The sequence below is a fragment of the Antennarius striatus genome, chromosome 20, assembly GCF_040054535.1.
Source record: "Antennarius striatus isolate MH-2024 chromosome 20, ASM4005453v1, whole genome shotgun sequence".
In the NCBI taxonomy this organism is placed as follows: Eukaryota; Metazoa; Chordata; class Actinopteri; order Lophiiformes; family Antennariidae; genus Antennarius; species Antennarius striatus.
The window spans coordinates 1,836,297-1,856,910 of NC_090795.1; the positions used below are offsets into that span (position 1 = coordinate 1,836,297).

Sequence of the window (20,614 nt, forward strand, 5' to 3'; positions counted from 1 at the left end):
ACAATGCATTATGTAATCGTCTTATTCAGAGGAGCAATATATGCGTTGTTGCTCCTGTCACAGGTCAAGATCTGTAGGGGTCAAAGGGTCAAATGCAAGACAATCAAGCTAACGCTGAGATATCCGCTGGGGTTTGAACAGAAGCACTGCTAAGAATCTCTGCATGCAAACTATCAATTATAAACTGCATTTTCGAGAAGTGATACCAGATGACAAAAAACACAGATTCAGCCGTTCCGTAAAAAAAAAGCTGCTCGTTCTTTTTTGCTATTGTCCTTTCTGCTCTTCTGTTTTTTAGCGATGATGAATAACAAGTGGAGCTGCTGAGCTAAAAGCTTTCACCGAGGGCGTAAATAAAATCAGATCAGATGCATGGGCAAATTTGACAACAAGAACAACAAGTTGGGACTTTTTTTTTTCCCCCACACGTGTTCTGAGCACTTCAGGAAGCACACGTCAGGAAAAAAGTAGGACAGCGGCTACATGTGAGGAGTCGCACCAGCGAGCTGGCAGCTGTTAAGTTTTGAAATCAAGTGAAGCGACGTGAGAAGGGCATTGATTTGATGTATTGTCATCTCCACAGCTGCCCACTCATCAGCAAGTGTGGGGTTGGATAACAGATGAGTGTTCAATTAACCACAGGAGATGTGTGTGTATTTAACATATATATGTATGTATAATTTTCTTTTCTTTCCAGATTTGATGCATGGTAATTGTTGCTCCCCCAAATAATAATGCACAAACATTGAAAAAACAATTTTCCACCACCTTCTACTTTTTTTTGTTTTTTTTGTTTAAGGGAATCAAGTTCTAGACAAGAAACAAAATTAAAACAAGCACATCTGAAAAAAAGCGTTAGCAGACGGACTGAAAATAGAGCTGCTGCTTCTTTTTCCGCAGTTTTTATTAAGAAAATAAGTATAAAAATATAAATATAAAACAATATGACTCAGCATTCAGACGGCATGATTCCAGTGTATGACAGTTTTCCTACTACATACACTTTCTGTTACATTTTACACCTATATGATGAAATGAATTCACAGTTTGACAAATAAACTGCATCAACCACTCACATGAACATTGCTTGTTGAACAAAGATAGCAAATAGTATATATAGGATGTCCATCATTAAAAACACTTTGTACATTTACAGTATTTAATGGAGGTGGCTGGAAAAACCACTGACTCCTTAACTACCCCAAACAAACCCGGTCCAGTGCCATTTAACATTGATAGTATACAATACCACTATCTCTCAAGTCAATTACAAAACACATTGGCCACACCATTGTTCACAAAAATCCTAAAATTCAAAGGCATCTTTACTGATTATGACCAAAAAACGGTAAAACTTTAATTATGCTGTAGCTCGAGGAAAAAAAAAAATCTAATTAAATTTCAAACCGAAGTCTGTTTTGGCGTCCCCAAAAGTTTTGCAAGAAACTTTTGTTTGAGCATTTGTGCACACACATAATCAAATAGACTACTAGTTAACTAGCGAGCTAGCTAGCAAACTAGACAGATAAACAGATAGTTTGATAGATAGGTAGACAGACAGTCAAGTACCTGGCTAGCTAACTAACTAGACAAGTAGCTGCCTGGATAGCTAGCTCGATACAGACAGAAAAGAATGGAGTGTTCGAAGAAGGAGAGACTGTCCATCCTCCCTCTAGGTCTCTCGTTCGGGGCTCTTCCCTATGTACATCTCTGCCAGTTTTTTAAACTGCGGCCCCCAGTTGCTGAGGTAATCGTAGTCATGGTCGCCCTCAGTGGCGGCGGACTCCAGCGAACTGAGGGACTCGGCCAGCGACCCGCTGCCCTCGTAGGCGTACGTGGCCAGGGAGTCATAGGGCGGCGCTGTGGGATCCGAATCGTTCTCTTGAAGCCTCCCGTTAATGAAATCTCTGACGTCCGTGTTATCCTTTATGGGGGATGTCCTCCGAAACGGAAACAGCATTTCAGGTATGATGTCCCTGCGTAGCTTGTTAGCATCCATCACCTCTGGGTTGCGCAGCGTTCCGATATCAAAGGCCTGAGTGTCCTCCTCTCCGCCCCCTTCATCGTTGTAGCTGACAACGTTGTCTCTGACATCCTCTTTGGAGATGATCAGAGGCTCCTTCTTCCGCTGTCTCCTCAGGGCAGCAAACAGCACCACGATCACTGCACGGGAAAAAAATAAAATAAAATAATTCGGAGAGAAAGCTCAGCATAAGATGTGTGGCTGCTAACATGTGTCATGCATTAAAGAGCACTAGGGAGCGAGGAGCGCAGAGGAGACACATTTGCTACCAGTGATAAATCCCCAACACCGCCTCAGGCATTCACCTCCTATTATTAAAGATTCAGTGAAAAAGCTTTTTCTTTCTTTTTCCCTTGAATGCCACACTCGCCGTATAAAATGCACGGCGGTTGTAGAATCCTTTTTCTCTCTCTCTCTCCGCCACACGGCCTCATATCTCATCTCTTTCATTATTTTTCAGCGGTGAAAGGCAATCAGAGGTTGCAGAGTGAGCATGTTTCTGGAGACTGGCACTGTGCGCTAGCCGCTTCTAAATACACCCCTAATTTTTCAAAAAAAAAAAAAAAAAGGGACGTACCAACGCAAATCTACCTTCACCTGTGTTCCCTTTCTTCTCCTTCCTTTCCCATTTTGCCCCATCAGCAGGAACTGGAGTTGTCAACTTGCCTCCTACTTGGGCGTTAATTACAATTCCTTCCAAGTGCTTTGCAAGGGGGCCGTTTGTAACGGGTCTTTACAGACTGACCGGTTGCCGCTTTTTTTGGCGGGCCACCTCGAGGTGGACCAGATCGGGGTGCGATGGGTCTGTCGGAGTCAAGCAGAGGTGAACGAGACAGTCTGTCAAGAGGATCGGCGCGTGAAAAGCGTCTCGTAATGAGCAGATGTCACAATATTTTTGCGCACGTTTCACCTTCAGTCCGTTCGACATGCGAGGAGGAGACCCGCCCACCACCAGCCAGACACGAATGTTAAAAAAAATAAAAGTTGGACTTAAAACAAGCAGATGGAGGAAAAAGCTGGTGAATGCTAATTTGCGTTTATTCGTCAGGGTGCCGATCGAACGGCACCAAACTGGAAAGGTTTGAGTTCAACACATGGGAAAGAGTAAGAGGTGGTCACGCGGAACTCCTCGTGATTTTTATTTATATTTTTTTATGTGAGTCAAAAGATAGTCCTCTGCGCGCTCGGCCGAGCGTGGTCGGGTTCAATGACAGATGAAACCCATTACTTATATACGTCCTCCTCCATAAGCACTGCTTTTTCCCGGTAAATGATCGTCGCTGTTGCTGCTGTGCTCTGTATGCTGTTGCATACAGCATTAGACCACCAAGGGGGGGTTGAAGTGGTGCTTTTTGAGATGTCAGAGAGAGTAACATGTGACCTACTTTTCCAGAGGCCATTTTATTACGTCCATTTATTTCCTAATGAAAGGTTATAACCATTCAGGTCCGCTTTATATAGGACAACAAACAAACATCAGTCGAACTGCTGACATTTTAAAAGCTGCTTAACAAAACCTCTTGTATAGACTGGATATGATGGATGTCAGTGTGAATTCAACCCTCCCCAACCCCCCCCCCCCCCAATGCTGATGGAGTCAGGTGTAGCCATTTAGTCAGCAAAACATTTCTGCATCTGCACTTTTTTTTTACATATCTTTTGTGGAGCATTTACAAAACAGCCACAGAGATGAATGAATCAGACCATGCCATCACTTCTACCGCTGTAAGAAAGCATCTACACCAGTCTAGAGCTTCCGTTTGCTTTTGCCTCTTTCATGCATCCAGTTCAAGACCTTTTATCCCAATGTTGGGTCGTTGTCGTACACCTCCGAGCGACATATGTCAATTCGGCTTCGTAACAGTGGAAACGGTTACGACACCGAATTGACATCTGTCGGAGACGACGAGAAGGGACGGAGATGCTTCGCACAAGAGATTCTAGAAGGAGCTAGCAGCTGTTAGCAGCTAACAAACACATGTCTCTTTTTTTGCTTGCAGACAACTGGCATCTCTCAGATTCCTCCCAGACATATCAACAGACACCAGGAGTGTATCCGCTGACCCATTTTAGCTTTTTAATATGAATTGTTTGTCTCTCCGAGAGTGACAGAATCAATTAAGTAGCAGACAAGCTCTTCTTCAATCTACTGACAACAACACACTCCTGAAAAGACAGCGACAGAATGCTAAAGCAAGGCAAGAGTTCCACCTGCCGCAGTTACACCGGCGAACACAAACAGCGGTATATCAAGGGTCACTTGTGTCCGCTGATACGGATAATTACATAGATTTGAATGCCCTCCAACTGCAATTGGGATTTTTGATGAATGTCAATACAAATTACATTTATTTTGCGTAGCAATGGCAAAGAAATACCCGAGGTTTTAGCACAGGCATCTCAAGGGGCACTTACTGAGGAGGATGATGACGCAGAGCAGGATGGCCACCAGAGCGCCGGTGGTGAGGCCGTCGGAGAAGGGCAGCACCTCTGGGCTGCAAGACTGCATGTTTCCGCGGCTGTCGCAGGCGCACACGCGTACGATCAGCGTGCTGGTGCTGCTCTGGATGGGGTAGTCGTTGTCCGAGATCACCACGGGCAGGAAGTACATGCTCATCTCGCGGCGGTTGAAGCCCCCCCTCCGTGTCATGATGTTAGCCGTGTTGTCTACGAAGGGAAGAGGATACATTCCGCTGAATTACATCGTAATGAAACAGAATTACTAGCAATGATGGAGGAAGATGCCTAAATAGTAATTAAACACTCAGCATATCGTTAACACGAGACATTCAGCAGTTATTTAGTAGTCTGTATGATAAAAGAGAAATTCATGGTGATTATGCGTGACCACAATTCCTTGAAAAACTAATTCCACTTTAAATTTTACTGGTTTAATTCTGCGCATAGTGGAATATCTGGGTTTCTGTCTCTGCAGCAGTTTTTTTTCTGAACTGGAAGAGTTGCATCCATCTGAAAACTTATCATACAGTTATAATAAAAACACAGACCGAATGTCCTGCATGTCAAAACTTACAGGTAGGTGGCGCTAAAGTTTAAATCTGAACATTTGACAGAACAACTAGAAAGTCTTTTCCGTGCTGCGTTCATGACAGCAGGAAACTTGGGCATCCTTTATTGATATGCACAACTTATAAAGGTCCACAAAAGCAACATTATAGATTCTGAGTGGACAGTGGCATATATATAAAATCTATAAAATCACAACGACTGAAGGGTTTTATGTTAATATTCTTGTGTATCTTACCTTCCCTGTCAACGATGGTGAAGTTTGGGTTGGTGGCGCTGACCGTGAACACAAACTTGTGTCCAACCAGAGGCTCGTCCGTGTCCACGGCACTTATGGTCTGAATCAGCTGCGAGGAAGAGGAGGAAGTATGATCATTTTGTCTAAAATCAAAAAAGAATATTTTTTGTCTGCTAGTTTTAATTTGCTGCACAAGTCAATGGTGTAATTTATGTCAAGGCTTATCGTTCTAAAAAATAACTCCCCTCCCTCAACCTGACTGATCACCGCCAACGTCTGTTTGGCTCATTGCCCAATAACCCTGAAAATCCTTCCCCAACGCGGGTCTCCTAAGACCAGCTCTTCATGATAACCAGATCCGTTACCTGCCTGCAGGTTCGTTTAATTAAAGGAAATACATTCATATATGTTCTGGTGATTGTGCACCTCCGGCGGCACAAACATTAATATCCTTGTGTGAAATCCTCTCCGGACTCGAATCTGAATTTGAATGAAAGTTGCCAAAAGTCAGCTGCTCTGCTTGATGAGCTCGGTGCAGATGTATCCGAGTTAAACAGCAGAAGACTTTCACTGGGATTCATTAGTAAACATCTCCCAAATAAATCCCAGCTCCAGTTTTTTCAATCACCTGTCCTGCTTTCACGTTCTCGCAGACGAAGGTGTCGTAGGACATCGCGAACTCCGGAGCGTTGTCGTTGACGTCCAACACCTTGATGAAGACGGGAACTCGAGTTGTCTGACGGGGGTTATCTGAAATAGATTCCAAAAAGTATGTTGAAGCACAACAAAAACATACTTGTTGGGAACAAAAGTCACACTTTGTGAAATCTAAAATTACTTATTTCGGTGGCCACCACGGAGATGTTGTGCCATTTGGACATCTCTCGGTCCAAGGCCTTCAATGTCGTGATGGTTCCGTTCACCGAGTCGATGTTAAACAGCCTCTCCAGATCCGTATGCCGATCAATGGAGTATCTGAAGGAGTAACACCCCATCATTAACAACAATTAAAGTGTATTTCCTGTCGGTCTGTGCAATAATACAGTATTGCTCCGAAGTGAAGAGGAGTTTGGATCCTTCCAGCTTGCACAGAACTGTCGTCATGAGGCTTCATAAAATATTTCCTACACATCGCTTGTTATTTCCAAAAAGGAAATGAATTCCGCACCCTCCATTGTCAGACGATGACAAATCTTTCATCACGCCTGCTCATTTGTCTCAGTCAACTTTTATATTCCACTGGAATTTGAATACGCGACACGAAGCGCCATGTGGCGTGCAAGCAAGAGTGGCATATCTCCGTGTCAGCCGCGGCGAGCGCCATATGTGCGGCTAGGCCGCGTAGCTGTGTGAATCAATACAGCAAATTAGGCCCGTTCACTCTACGGCGCCACAGTGGGGCTTACGTAATTCTGGGAAATAAACAATGTCCGTATTCACTTCACACGGCCGCCACCCTGTTCCACTGGGAAACCACCGGGATGGCAGGAATAATATCCTTTTCTTCTCCCTGATGGATGATGGATTAGGTTTAGCCAAGTGGGCACATTTCCATCCTGCCACTAAAATTAAACTGATAAGACTTTTTTTATTTATTTCTACCCTAGGACGCTTGTTTTTCACCTCAACCCCGTATACACCGATGCTCTGGTTCAGTCCGTTAAATATTTTTGTGGATCTTCACAGCAAATCGTTGACATCAAGGACACGCAATCTCTGCATCATACTTCACCGCTTCCCTGTTACCAGGAAGTTGAGTCATACATAATAAATCCAATGTGATAATGATGTTTTCTGAGGTATGCAGGGTTCTTGTTGATCTTGTCTTGTGATCTCATCCACCCTTCTCAGTCTAGATGTGAACTTTTAGCCTCAGTAAGGCTGCGGGAAAGATTTAAGGTTGAATTAAAAAGACTGTAAATCACGTCCTTTCTAACCCATTCGGGATCTGAAGTCTACCGTGGACCTGATTTATGCTACAGAACTCTTTAAAATTCAATTTATGTTAGTTGAGACCTGTATTTGGGTGATCATGAGAATACCGCAATGCTGTTTTGCTGTAGACCTCCAGAAATGTGTTGCTGAAGGTAATTCCACTTGTATTTGAAGATCAAGTTGTAGACTACAGAGTCAAACTACCGACCTTCTGATACCCAACTTTCCATTGGCGTGGGGACAACGGAATAATGACTGAATTGTTTGCTAATCACCTCAATAAATCAAAACCCTCCTAATTGGTGAGGAAATCTCTACTAAATGGGCCATTTATTTATTTACTCAACTGTGAACGGTAAATTCATACGGAGACCAAATGGTCCAAATGTCTTGTTGCATACTTGACTGGCTTGTTGTCGGCGTCGGGGTCCCTGGCCGACACCACGCCGACGAAGCTGCCAGCAGCTGTGTCCTCGTGCACCTCGATGACGTAAGGGTTCCTGGTGAAGATGGGAGGCTCGTCCACATCCTCCACCGACACCTTGACCGTGGCGTAGTCTTTGAATTGCAAGCCGTGGATGAATCGGGCATCTAAGTAGGTGTTTCTCACCTCCACCCTGAACTCGAAGTCCTTCTTACTTTCGTAATCCAACTCCTGCAGACGGAGGAGCACGAGAAGTCAGGCTGTAGAAGTTTTACATAAAAAAACAATCCACCGCCAGGATTTTTGATAAGCAATTCATTGCATTTCATTTGCCTGCCTTTTATCTTATTCAGACTCAAAAGTCTAAGTTACAATTTCAAGTGAGGAATACTGATCTCGGAGATCCTAGGGGGAAACTAAATGGGTTTCAGTCAAAATATTGCTTTATATCATTCATTTCACAGGCTTAGGGTATCTGATTCTACACTGCAGTCACAAAATAAATTCAGCCATATGTCTTTCTTACATAGGAGCTCTTATCTGAGGCTGTTGCTAAGCTGAAACGTACTATTCTTTCTTTCCATCGAATTTAAACGTACATAATAAGACGAGATAAAGACACAGCTCATTTTTCTATTTAAATTCAAACTTGAAGAATAAAAAGAGAAACTCTGAAGGGTAAAGGATTAGACTTATTTTTTATTGAAACGATGAAAGCGGTTTTGTCCGGGCATTAGCTCGGATGGCATTCCAAAAGACGAGTGTTTACTCCGAAACAAACGAGAACTTAAGGAAAGGCTTCACTGTAGCTTTCATGCAGGTGTAAAATATAATTATTAAACTTTCATTTGATGGATTAGACAAAATGTACTCCATTGAAAGAAGCACTTCATTTTTTATTTTTTTTTCTCGACAAGACAGGAAGGCTTCGTGAAAGTATGTCTTGTCACAGGTAGTGTTTTGTCTGCCATTATCAATCCAGTAATTATGACATGACTGATGCAGTGGTTGTGTTTGATGTCTGTGGCTGTCTTGCACATAAAATATGACTTTAATACCAGTCATAAATACCTTTTTGATGATGATGACACCTTCTTGTGTAGTTTGGTCGGTGATAATGTTGAATATGTCATGTCCGCCCACAATGCTGTACTCCATCTCAGCATTACGCCCAATGTCTGGATCATCGGCTTTGATTCGGCCGATAGCTCCTCCTATCTCCGTGGACTCCACCGCAGTCACACGAAAGGAATCTAAACGTGATGATAAATGAAGCAGATATTTCAAACGTGGTTAAAAAAAAAACATTTTTGAGACAGAATTGCTTAAAAGTCCCTCATGGATCCGTAGAAATAGCCTCTTACGGTTGGCAAAGCGTGGCGGACTGTCGTTGACGTCTGAGAGGGTGATGCTGACTGTGGTGGTCCCCGAGAGCCCCCCCATCTGTCCAGCCATGTCTTTAGCCTGGATCACAACCTGATAGTTCTCCTTCACTTCTCTGTCCATGCCAGGCAGAGCTGTCTTGATGGTGCCTGGAATGAACAAGCCTTTTTTTTTACCACGTTTAATGGAAAATGTCATTCGGCAAATTTGATTTTTGCTGTCTTACTGAAACAAAATGATATGAGTAGTGAAATTTTTTTTTAATTTACTACTAATTTGATTTGAGGGGGATTGTAATTGCTATCTGACTTCTCTGACAGGAAGTGGACACTTTTTTTTGTTGCTTGTGTCAATTCATTTTCATAGAACATACAATTCGGTAACACAGTATGAAGAGAGAGAAAATCTTTGAAAGGAAAAACCTGGGATGAACAGAGTGAAACAAAAAGCCAAAGTAGATCTATTCTGTTTTTTTTTGTAGGTTAATTCAAATTTGATTTCTTCCTAAACGTAAGCAAACTAATATTGTAGGTATCATGACTGGATTTGGGGGATTTAAGAGTAATTAATGGTGACAGGCAATTGCTTTGGTATCAATTCATGTACCATCCTTCAACTTCCTGAGTCTGCATGGGTCAGGTGGAAAATGTCACTTCACTCTCGCTTTTCATCAAAGGATTAGAGATTAGACTTTCTCTTTTCCTCCACGTTAAATATACTTTCAAGGCAGTCTTGCGGTTGTAGAAACGGATAGCGCTTAGCTATCTGTTTGCCTCTGCTTCCAGCTAACACTGTCCCAGAGCTATGTGCTTAACATCCAGAGAGTCAATTGACATTAATCATCGCATCTACTCTGAGGTGAGCAAATGAGCATAAAGCTCTGAATGTCTGATACTGCTTCACTATTGACCATGTTGCATTTGAAGTAGGTGAATAGTCTTTAACGTCTTAATCTTGTGCTTGTTAATCTTCTGTATGTCACAGACAATGCAACTGCTTCCCTGATAACTGTTTTACATGCACTTACAAGCATATAATCCATAGCCTGCACGATTTGTTCTGAGAAGGCACTACAAGACGTTTTGTTGACAGTCTTGCACGAAAGTAGGAACTGCGTCCAAGAAATTCCCGTTGGGTTTGGCATACCGTTTTCGGAATCCACAGAGAAGTATGGTTGTCCTTGCAGGATGCTATAGACAAGCTTGGCACTGTTCCCGTATGTCTGATCGTCAGCATCGCTGGCAGTAACCGTGACAACAGATGTACCTGCAAGAAAAACATGCTAAGTCAAGTTCCACGCCAAAGCAGCAATGCAATACATCAAGACTCACGAGTGACGGAACTCGAGGAACGTGTTGTTTTTTTTTCTTGTACTACTCTGTAAATCTATCTGTAATTTCCACCAATTCGATGAGTTTTGAGTTGTCTGTAGTTTCTGTTTTCAACAAGTTTCTAGAGAAAAGGGAATTAGTTTGCAACAAGAAATAAAAAAAAAAAAAGAACACAAATATATCTCAAAAATGAATCAGTAACATGGAATTAGAGCTCATTTCTTTCCTCACTGAAGAGACTAAAAAGGTAGATGCTGCAGCTGGCTCATTTGTGAAGAGAGACTGATAGATCGTCGCTGCAGACTGTGGCTGGCACCTCAGAGAAAATGATTACCTTGATTAAACTTTGATCTCCTGCTTGATTGATTGTTAGACTATCAGTGAGACCAAAAGTTTCTTCATCATCAAGACTTAAAGTGAAGATTTCTCTCTCGCTGCCCTCAGGTAATATATCCTTGAGTGGTTTAAAGTATGCAAGCGTGCAGACTGTTTTGTTCAGAAAGTTGTTGCTAATTTAACATAAATCCATACATAAATCAATTTTTAAACTTGAGCAATCAGCACCGCCTTCAGCCTTCTCAAGGTCACATTTCAGATGCATCCACGCTGACCTCTGTTGTCATAGCCACAGGTGGGGCAACGTCGGGTACATACTGACAAGCTTCGGCTGAGGAGCCGGAATACAATTACTGACTCATGAACATGTATTTGTATGCATGTGCTCATGGACATCGCCTTACATTTTACAGCTGAGATTAGATGCAGCAGCCAATAGCTAAAGGGCTTTACCCTTCTGAAACAGCGTCCCCTATTATCAATAGAAATCCAAGGGACACAGTAATTATCAGCCTCCATTATGCCTAAATTTGTGTCCCCAAAAGAATGTAAAAATATAGATTTAAGCTTAGGCAAACTTAGTTCCCTCCACATCGCCTGCCCTTGACTTACTCCAACGTTAAGTCCTGCATAATCCACCCAAGTGTTTCATTGTGAATACTGTCCTTGGCATTCAGGAGACCTCTGCCATGTCCTGTTTGGGTCTGTCTGTCTCTCTGCATACTAATGAACACTTGAACATCTGTCCCACTTAGTCCCAGTGCTGATAGCATAAAAGCGAGCCACTGATTTTTCACAGACGACTGGCTTGATTAACCACTGTGTTCAGACTGAACATATAAGGCAGTTTATTAGTCCTGAGATGAGTAGCGCTGACCCCGGCCCACCTTTCGCCTGTATCAATGCAGCTGGGATACGTAAGAGCAGGATATCATGCATTCCAAATAGACCTTTGTTATTTGCCACTAGACTATTGGGTTTTGATTTACCCTTGATTGCTCCTGTGTATTAATTTGCAGTTTGCATAATTGAGCATTGATTCAAAGTTGCATGCATCATTTTCATAAGCTTTGTTTATATTCATACCAATTGGTTTATTTATACGACTTGAATGGAATGAAGTGGAGGGCAATGAAGCAAATCTTTAATTGGAAAGACTATGACAATCTAAACTTCTGCTGTCTATTAAAAATGGCAAATGTGTTACTTGTAATGAATGCCCAATGAGCTTGACCAAACAAATCACAATCACATAAAAAAAATAAAATAAAAAAACACAACAGGCTGCAGTCGAGTGCAGATCTCTGACGGTCATAAAGTAGGATGATGACAAAGTTGTTCGTCCTATTTTCCGCTTAAGTTTAGTGTTTTCAAATATGCCTGATGTGAAATTAATCTGAAGATCCTCTAATTCAAGATGGATCGTATTTTTGTTCATGATGTCAGCAATTCAAGCACAACAAAGGCAACTAAATGGCATTAGTATTAGTTCCAACTTAGTTTCTGTGCAAAGCTTAGTATAACTGTTTTTTTTTGTGTGTAAATATTATACATATAATATATATCATATTGTGAGATCATTGCTGATATCCAGCCCTAATAATATGCAAACCATATTCAACTCGAATCATTTGGGGAACCCTTGCAACTGTTAGCAGACATGTAGGTTAGTGAGGTGTCATCAGCATACAGCTGCACTACGAAGCCTTGAGAGCGACTTCTTCAGCTCTCATTGAAAACTTTTTCACACACAACGGTAGGCTGACTGGTCCACTGGAATGCAAGATTAGCACCGTGAAAATACACAAATACACCCAGACTCTCAATCCTCTCCATGAACTCGCCGAAGGTCAGACCTGACTGAATTTTCACATAATTCTATTCCCCTACAACTTTTTAAATACCATGTGTCACCAAAATCACAAATGATGTCCTGCTGCATGACTCAAACCTGACTCTAAAGTACAACAGACTGTGACTCACCAACTTCTGACATTTCAGGGACGCTGGCGAAGTAGATCTCCTTAGCAAACTTTGGCTCATTGTCGTTGATGTCGTGAATTTTGATATTGAATTCGGTGTCGGGCTCCAGCTCAGCATTGGTGTTCCTGTCCAGCACCTTTGCGTTGAGTGTGTACATGGCTTTTTCCTCCCTGTCCAGCCTCTTGGTGGCGTGGATGTCTCCAGACTTCTCATCGATCAGGAACAGGGTACCCGCCCCGTCTCCGGTCAGGATGTACCTCACAGTGCCGTCGCCTTTGTCCATGTTGGAGTGCAGCTAAAAGTCAGAAACATACAGGAGTAAATATGTACCAATAAAAGTTGTGTTGGGTTGTCAGTTCAGTATTGTTCAGATTTCTGTCATTTACATTCTCACCACCAAAAAAAAACAACAAAAAAACACAAACACTCTGGCGCTCTGGTGTGTAACCAATGGCAACGGCACATAGCTGTTTAAATTCCTCTGTAAGACGAGACTTTTAAACAAAAAAACATTCAGAATATTTACATGTTCTCATCATTGCCCTTGAGCACCTCTTCTCACAATAATAAATCCTTTCCTTTCTTGTCTTTTTGCTCACATCAAGTCTGTGTACAAAAAAACAAAAAACTAGATGCTGCTTTTTCACCGTGGCTCTAAATGTTACGGTTTTTTTTTTTTATCATAAGCTTCAAGCTTCAGTAGACAATCTTCACTCTTTTCACTCATTCTTCCTCTTTAAATGTATTATTAATAGCATATATAATGCATGCAATGCGTCGTTACAGGTAAGATTTGCTTAGCTTTTAAATCCTTCTTGCTCTCATGTAGCTGTTAGCTCAGCTGAATGACCTCCCAAGAATATAAGAATAGAACCGACTCCCACTTGCATTTGTTCCACATATTTAAAAGAAAGGTATAGATGTGACAAGAAATGTAGAATACTGAGATATTCTACTACACAGTTAGCGTAGCATTGCTGCATATATGGAAAATACCCAACAAACTGACTTTGCCTGGCATTATCAACCAAAACATGTGCTAACAGCTAGTTACGAGCTATCTCATCTTTGTTTTGGTGCATATACATCTACCAAAACTGTCTCTGCCCAATGCCATTGTAGTTCTGATATCATCAAGGGTGTGTTGGCGATATAATATCGATTTTTACACCACTAACCATAAATGCACTTCAGTTATTTGCACCAAAGTGTCATTATAGAAATTATAGTGTTGAACCAAGTGAGAAATGCGTGATCCTCGGTGCCGCTGGTGTCAGGAGTGGCATACTTCATTAGTTCAGATCAAATTAGTCTCTCTTCCCTCCAATTTGTGCCCCTGAAAAAAGATGAAAAAACCGGACCTACAGCAACAGTCGCTAAAATTAGTCACCTCTGACCTATCCATCACCTTGACGGCGGCGGCGTGCGAGGGGGCTAACGGTGGGGAATGTTGTGACACTTTGGCACCTGATTCAAGCTCATTACTGTTCTGGATCTGTCAGCAGATATTTTTAGAGCACTTCCTCATGGGTTCACATTCTAAACGGCGTGCAGTTAGGGACAGAGTGTACGTTAGCAACTTATTAATATTTATGTCTGCATGCTGTGAGGAAACTTTTTTGTTTTTTTTTCCCCTGCCGTTGGAGGAACGGAGCCACCAGTACAACTTTGAATAGGAATCAGGGAATGTATGGCCAGTTAGGTGGAATTAAAATAAAAATAAATAAATACATGTGTGGAAACAAGACGCCGTCAGGTTGGAATGAACAATATGTGCGGTGTTTGGGGTTTTCTTTGAAAATATTTGTCACGCAGATGAACTCCATTACCAAAAGTCTATTAAAGTGGGATATCACTCGTCGTGAATTTCCACATATATTTGTGTTCTGGGACAATCTATTCATTGTTTGTGAATGCAAATTCTCCCCCTGAGCTGCAGAGCAAGGAACCGAGGATTTATGATGCGTTGTGGATGTGAAGGCTGCTGCTGCTATTGACTGTGAATGACAGGCTAATTTTGGCAAGCAAGAGAGTATTTGTATGAATTTTTGCATTTAAATGGCCTTTATGTCTGCGGCATTTACTCCTTTAAAAAAAAAAATAGAAAGGAAAAGAAGCAGCAACTCTTGCGTTGCCAGAGTCACCTTCCCCCTTCCCCTTTGAAATCCATTATCTATGAGGTGGTATAGCGGCTGTAGGTGACATTGTGACACGCTCAATAAGCAGTGCTGAACCTCGTCGACACAGAAAGAACATATTTCATTACTACCACGACCATTCAGACGCATCTCTGCGTTTGTTGTGTAATAATTAGCCCCATGCATTTCTAGGCCTTTGCCAGACCACAGGAAGTGCATATTTTCTCTCTCTGTATATATATATTAAGATCTTTTGATTGCATTCTCTGTCAGTTTCTTATTGGACTATTAGCATATTTCCAATCTTGCTTGTTAATCCTGTAAAAAAGAGGCTGAGAAGGAAAACAACAACCCATCAAAAGGAGACCTTACCCTATGCAGCAAAGCCGTCTACAGAATAATAGGACTTCTGCAGCCTTCGCCGAGCCTTGCGGTATGTAATTTACATGTTTTCCTGCGTAGACGTGGGGTCTTGTGAGCCTTAACCTCATGCATTTTTGCTAATTATTGCACGGTTACATAACATCAGCTTCCTGAGCACATGGGTAAGCAGATCTCCCTGTGGTTATGTAGATTTGGTACTGGCTGATGGACCATACGAGAAGAAGGATCCTGCCCATGTAAGCAATATTATTCTGGGTTATTATGAGACGACAACAACAACATAGCTTTTTTTTATTCTGAATTGGCGCCAGCAACGTAAAAGTAGGAGGTTTGACACGATAATACGCAAGACATGCAGGAGATTTGATGTCTGGTGTAGAAACGGAGCTCCGCGGAGTTTAACTGACATGTGCCAGAGGTGATGTTGTTGTGCGAGACTCTGCTTCTAACGCGGCATAAATCTGTACAGCTTCCCTCCCTCCCATCCAAAAAGGAAACGCATTGTTACTCTTGACAAAGTGGCAAAAAAAAAAAAAAACAGTCGCAAAGTGTTCACAAAATCAAATGTTAGCACTACTACGGTATACTTGCTTGGATTTAGTGGCTCTCCTTTCAAGGCCTTGCAGCACAAACACAGCCTTTTCAAGGCCTTACAACAGAGGCACAGAAGAGCGCCTTGATGAGTTAAATCGCCTTGCACAAACACTGAGGAATTGTCAGTAAAGCGGCGAAATCATTGACAATTCTTGTCAGGTCTCTGGTAAGCATTGCACGGTGCTGCAAGGAGGAGATAGCAAAATAGAGCGCAGAACGGATACAGAATAATTACTCTTCCTCCCCCTCTTCCTCCGTCTCTTAAGACACAGGTAAAAAAAAAAAAAAAAAATCTTTACCATAGTGGAACGCTCTATAATGGCTATTATGCAGGTTAAAGTTGCAGCTTTAACGGTATCTTAAGTGTGGATTTTTTTATTTTTTTATTTTTTTACCCGAGTTCTGCAAAATTCATGCAAAAAATGCACCAATTCAGGACCTGCAAAAAAAAAAAAAAATTCTCAAGGATACATATTAGCACAACAAAGTAAGCTACCTTGAATATTCTAATTTCTTTACAGGACAATGCAGTGTAGCGGGAATTTAATTGGATTTTGTTCACTTCAAACACGCCACTCAAACAACCCCACAATCCAAAGTTTGCAGTTGCATTGCTCAGCATTGCGAGTGTTTCACACTTCACAGCCCTGCTTTAAGAACTAGGGCACCGACAGCTGCACGCCGTGAGAGCTCACACTCATTATCGGCCTCGTGAAAGAGTCAGTCACAATGATATTTGAAGCATTTTGAACCCATGCGGGATGGATTTTTACAATGGTAAAATATTATACGTGTCTGTATGCATCCCTGTGTTTCTGCAGCTCCAAAACCTTGCAATTATTCCCCCTTATTATCCGCGGGTATCAGTCGTCACCACTCAAAGCAGCTTGTCTTTTGGACACCCTGATAAGCAATAAAAAGCTCCACTTATTATATAGTGTGCTGCGGCAGTCGTTTGCAGCTTACTTTGGCTTAAGGGAGCGAGCTGTGCAGGACCGTTCTGCTCTGAATCCGATTGCCGTAATCAAGAAATCAACCTCGGCCTCTGTGCGAGTGTGTGTGTGTGTGTGTGTGTGTGGGTGGTGGGGGGGGTGATTTGAGAGGTTTGATTGAATGTAAAATAAACAAGGTCTCCCATGGTGCACTGCAAAGGCTATTAAATGATCTTTATGAGGAAGACCATCGATGCTTTGATGGCTTTGTGCTGGGAATAAAAGTGCTCTTTGCGTTGGGTGTCAGTTGGCAATCTCTCTCTCCCTGGATCTACCTGTCTAACCCATTTGTTGGGCTATCTCTCCATCTCTTTATGTACCTGTCTGTCTCTATTGTTCTGTCTCTTTTTGGTCTCTATTAGTCTGGTTTTTTATACACCTGTAGGGCTGTCTTCCAACCCCTCATTCTCTCTATTTATATCTAATAGCCTCTCAGCCAGAGGGTCGATTTTCCTGTCTGTCGTCTTCATCACAGTCTGTCCGTCCGTCCATCCATCCTACCTTCTATCTAACATCTTATCCTTATAAAGAAACAGCTGAAAACCATTGATTGTGTCTGTCTGGACTTTGGAGAGAGAAAAATGACATCATTTTCCCCAAAGCAACTAAAAATCTTCTATTTTCCTGTTTTGTCTTGATAATATAAAAGATATTCAATTCACTACTTCTTCAATAACTAGAAGATTGACTAAAAACGATAGAATTGGCTAAGTGATTGGAATAAATGGATTTCAGGGGCACCTTGATTGGACTTCAACTCACAGATAGATGGATTCAATTGATTCTTTGTGTATGTCTGTCTCTGTTGTGTCTTTGTATCTAAACTCCAAAGTTAAAGTGACAAAATTAATGATCCGGATCACCACTGCTTCTCCCGTAGAGTTTCTTCCTCCTCCTTCCTAGTAATTTATTACAACTTCATGTTTTTCTGACACTTTAATAGTGAATGATATTGGACACTGGAGCTGGCGACTGTGACGCTGTCATGCTTGCAAGGAGTCGGCTTCTGCAAAAAGCATCAAAGTCGAGAAGCGAACCCCATCTCGCCCGGCACTGACACGGCCTCATTTAGAGTTAGCATTCGCTTTGCTACTTCATCACATAACACCGAAAGGTGAATTCCACCCGCCCCTTTTGATTGATATGTTTTCCCTCCTTCTTCTCTCCCTATTCCATTTATTTTTTAGGGGAGAGGGTGGGGGGCTGTTTTCTCTCTCTTCACTGCATCAGGATGATGGTTTCTGCAAAAGAAGTTGTCATATCCCCCTACTCAACCTCGCACAAGACACTTGTTTACTCCAGAGAATGAGGTGTGTGATGAAAGCCTGCTTCCTCTGAGAAAATTGGCTGTCGACAGTCACCTCGTTTCCCTCCCTCGAGTTGATAACTGTAGCATTCCCCATCACACCTGTCTATATACTGCTGGCACCGGCGAGGTGACAAGAAACTCTCTGATCTTGGTGGGTGGGGAGGAGGAGCGGCAATTGTCCCGAAACTCTGCTCCTTTGGTGATTCATGGGAGGAAGGAGCGGTAGTTTTTCAGTTTGCTCTCAGACTGTTTCATTTTTTATTTTTTTTTCTGGTTTAAAGTCTTGTGCCTGTTTTTGCACCTGAGTAATTTTTACCTCCAACTGAAGCGGATATTAAATGTGCACCTTGCGTGGGTTTTTGTGTTTGCCCAACTTATATGGATGCAGGCAATACCTTTCCCTCAGAAGAAAGAAGAAAGGTAGTATAGAACACCTGTAAATTGTTGTTTATGTGAATCTGGAAACATGAGGTTAATTATCTTTATGCTAAAATGGTTAAGAAATGTCATGCTGGGTGGAATAATTGAAGCATTTTTTAATCATATTGGATTTTTTTACCCTTTGCCTTGAAGTGTTAGCAGTCATACCTCCAGACATGGAGGGTACATTTCCACCTGAATCATAGTCTCCCTTATGGATTGGCTTCTTGGCTGGATTCCCTAGACCTTCTTGGACGGGGTGGGACACGGGTCAGGAAGAATCCCATTAAGCTAGTGTGCAGATTTCGATAGATTGACCTCATTATGTGGTACTCATACTCAAAATACTTGCCATGCATAAACATTGCAATCATACGGTTCAAGACTCTTAAAACGCAAGTTTGACCCGAAAGAAGAGAACGACACTCGTTGGACTGAAACAACTTCTTGTTAACTGTGTAGAATTTCCTGCATTGCTCTTTTTTTCTGGTTAACAAGAATGTTCTTATCACATTTACAGCCAAAGTCGAATCAATGGAATATTGAATTTAGAAGCAATAGTATGTTTTTTCCACTGAGTGCTGTGGAAGCCTGGAGGCAAAGCCAACATTTCATGTGCAGTTAACTTGTTTCTGCTAGCTCCAGTTAACACTAGCAGCCGGAATCCTGGCAGCCCATTTGTTTTCAGCCAATTACATCAAACACTTCTACAACAAGCTAAAGCTCCTGCAATTAGCCTTCAGACAGGAACTTTTTGACGTTACCTTGCCAACATATTGATGGTCATTTCCCGTGTATTCTTCCAGCAGAAAGAATTGATTCCACATCCATCCTCGTTTGGACCGCTGAAGAATCCTCCCGTCGCTTTCCGTCATCCCAAAAAGATTCCCAATATTCCGAGAGAGGAAGGGTAGGGCAGTGCTGGGCAACACGATCGAGAGCATCATCAGGAAAAGTAGAAGCTGATTGGTTATCATGGTATCCAATCGGATAATGGCGAATGTCCTGAATGGCTGGTGAATTATGGCAACAGGCTTCTGATTGGATGAACACTGGAAGGGCGTGTCATCAGAACAGACATTGTATTCCTCTTTGATGTCCTTTGGGTACCTGTGAAGAGAAGAACTCTCGTTACCCATCTAGCCAATGAAACAGATGCACATACAAACTCAAGCATCTCTTTAAGTTAGCACATTTAGCATGGCAGATGCTAATTTTGCAAAAAACACAAAAGAGAATTCTTTCTTTGTTCATCGTGCAAACAAAGTATGAGCTTAAAAATCAGGACAAAGGATTTTTATGTTTGTTTTGTTTATAACTCAACATGTTATTGAGAGATTTTGTTAATGGTTTTTGGAGCTGAAGACTGTGGTCCAAGGGAACATCTCATGGACTTTAGTGGTGATCTGGATCGTAAATGTTGGGAAATGAGTCTTAATGATGGCAAAACAGGGGCTTGCATACAGTTTCTGGTTAGTGGGTGATGACATCATCATTAGATCTGGATCCAGTGGTCCTAAAGGTTTAAAACCAGTTTGATTTCAGCCGTCAATCTGCATGAATCAGAGCTTCATCCTGAAGGGAACCACCATCAGTGAAACGTAGACTCTCGTCTCTTCTAGTAAAGTTATCGGGTGTTACAGGTGAAGGTTTTCGTGGTCAAGGGGTCTAATGATGGGTGTCACCCTGTTACAGGACGATTATTTTGAAGTGTAAGACATACTGCGAGAAATGAACTGCCTTGGCAGCAGTTTGTCTGCTAGTTAATGAAACTGAAGTAATCTCATGAAAAGGAACGAGGCTGCACTAATATTATATTCCCTCATAAGAATGTTACGACAAAACTTATAGAACATAATGAAATTAGGACGTAAATGTAAGAATCTTTGCAGATTTATTGAGCATTTCCAGAAATGCTTTTGGATAATAACAACTCATCAACACAAAAATTGAACATGTACCTAATGAATAGTGAAAAACCAGAAGCATAATGTTTCGTATCTGTTTATTCTCATTAAAAAAGGGTGTATGCTTTATGTCTTTCATATCTCTCTGCCTTCTGACTGCCTAGTATTTGCAGCATGAGTCACCAGACGT

The 20,614-nt window shown here is 41.9% G+C and overlaps 1 protein-coding gene across 1 annotated transcript; it reads right to left on the reverse strand.

Moving 5' to 3' along the window:
• Positions 1 to 954: 954 nt before the first annotated feature.
• Positions 955 to 19,494, reverse strand: cdh10a (cadherin 10, type 2a (T2-cadherin)). The gene is made up of 11 exons (XM_068343817.1): positions 19,282 to 19,494; positions 12,681 to 12,975; positions 10,177 to 10,296; positions 9,012 to 9,179; positions 8,719 to 8,900; positions 7,625 to 7,878; positions 6,127 to 6,263; positions 5,917 to 6,038; positions 5,289 to 5,397; positions 4,439 to 4,690; positions 955 to 2,163 (listed from the first exon to the last, which is right to left on the reverse strand). The coding sequence occupies exons 1-11, from the start codon at positions 19,492 to 19,494 to the stop codon at positions 1,673 to 1,675; spliced, it is 2,343 nt and encodes a 780-aa protein (XP_068199918.1). The 3' UTR covers positions 955 to 1,672.
• Positions 19,495 to 20,614: the final 1,120 nt, after the last annotated feature.

What these genes read in the sequence shown, in the direction of transcription:
- cdh10a (XM_068343817.1), bottom strand. Translation starts at nt 19,494, where the DNA reads ATGATAACCAATCAGCTTCTACTTTTCCTGATGATGCTCTCGATCGTG. An exon ending in ACCATCAATATGTTGGCAAG is followed by an intron (nt 12,976 to 19,281) that starts GTAACGTCAAAA and finishes TCTGACTTTTAG; the next exon opens with CTGCACTCCAACATGGACAA. An exon ending in TCCGCCACGCTTTGCCAACC is followed by an intron (nt 8,901 to 9,011) that starts GTAAGAGGCTAT and finishes CATCACGTTTAG; the next exon opens with ATTCCTTTCGTGTGACTGCG.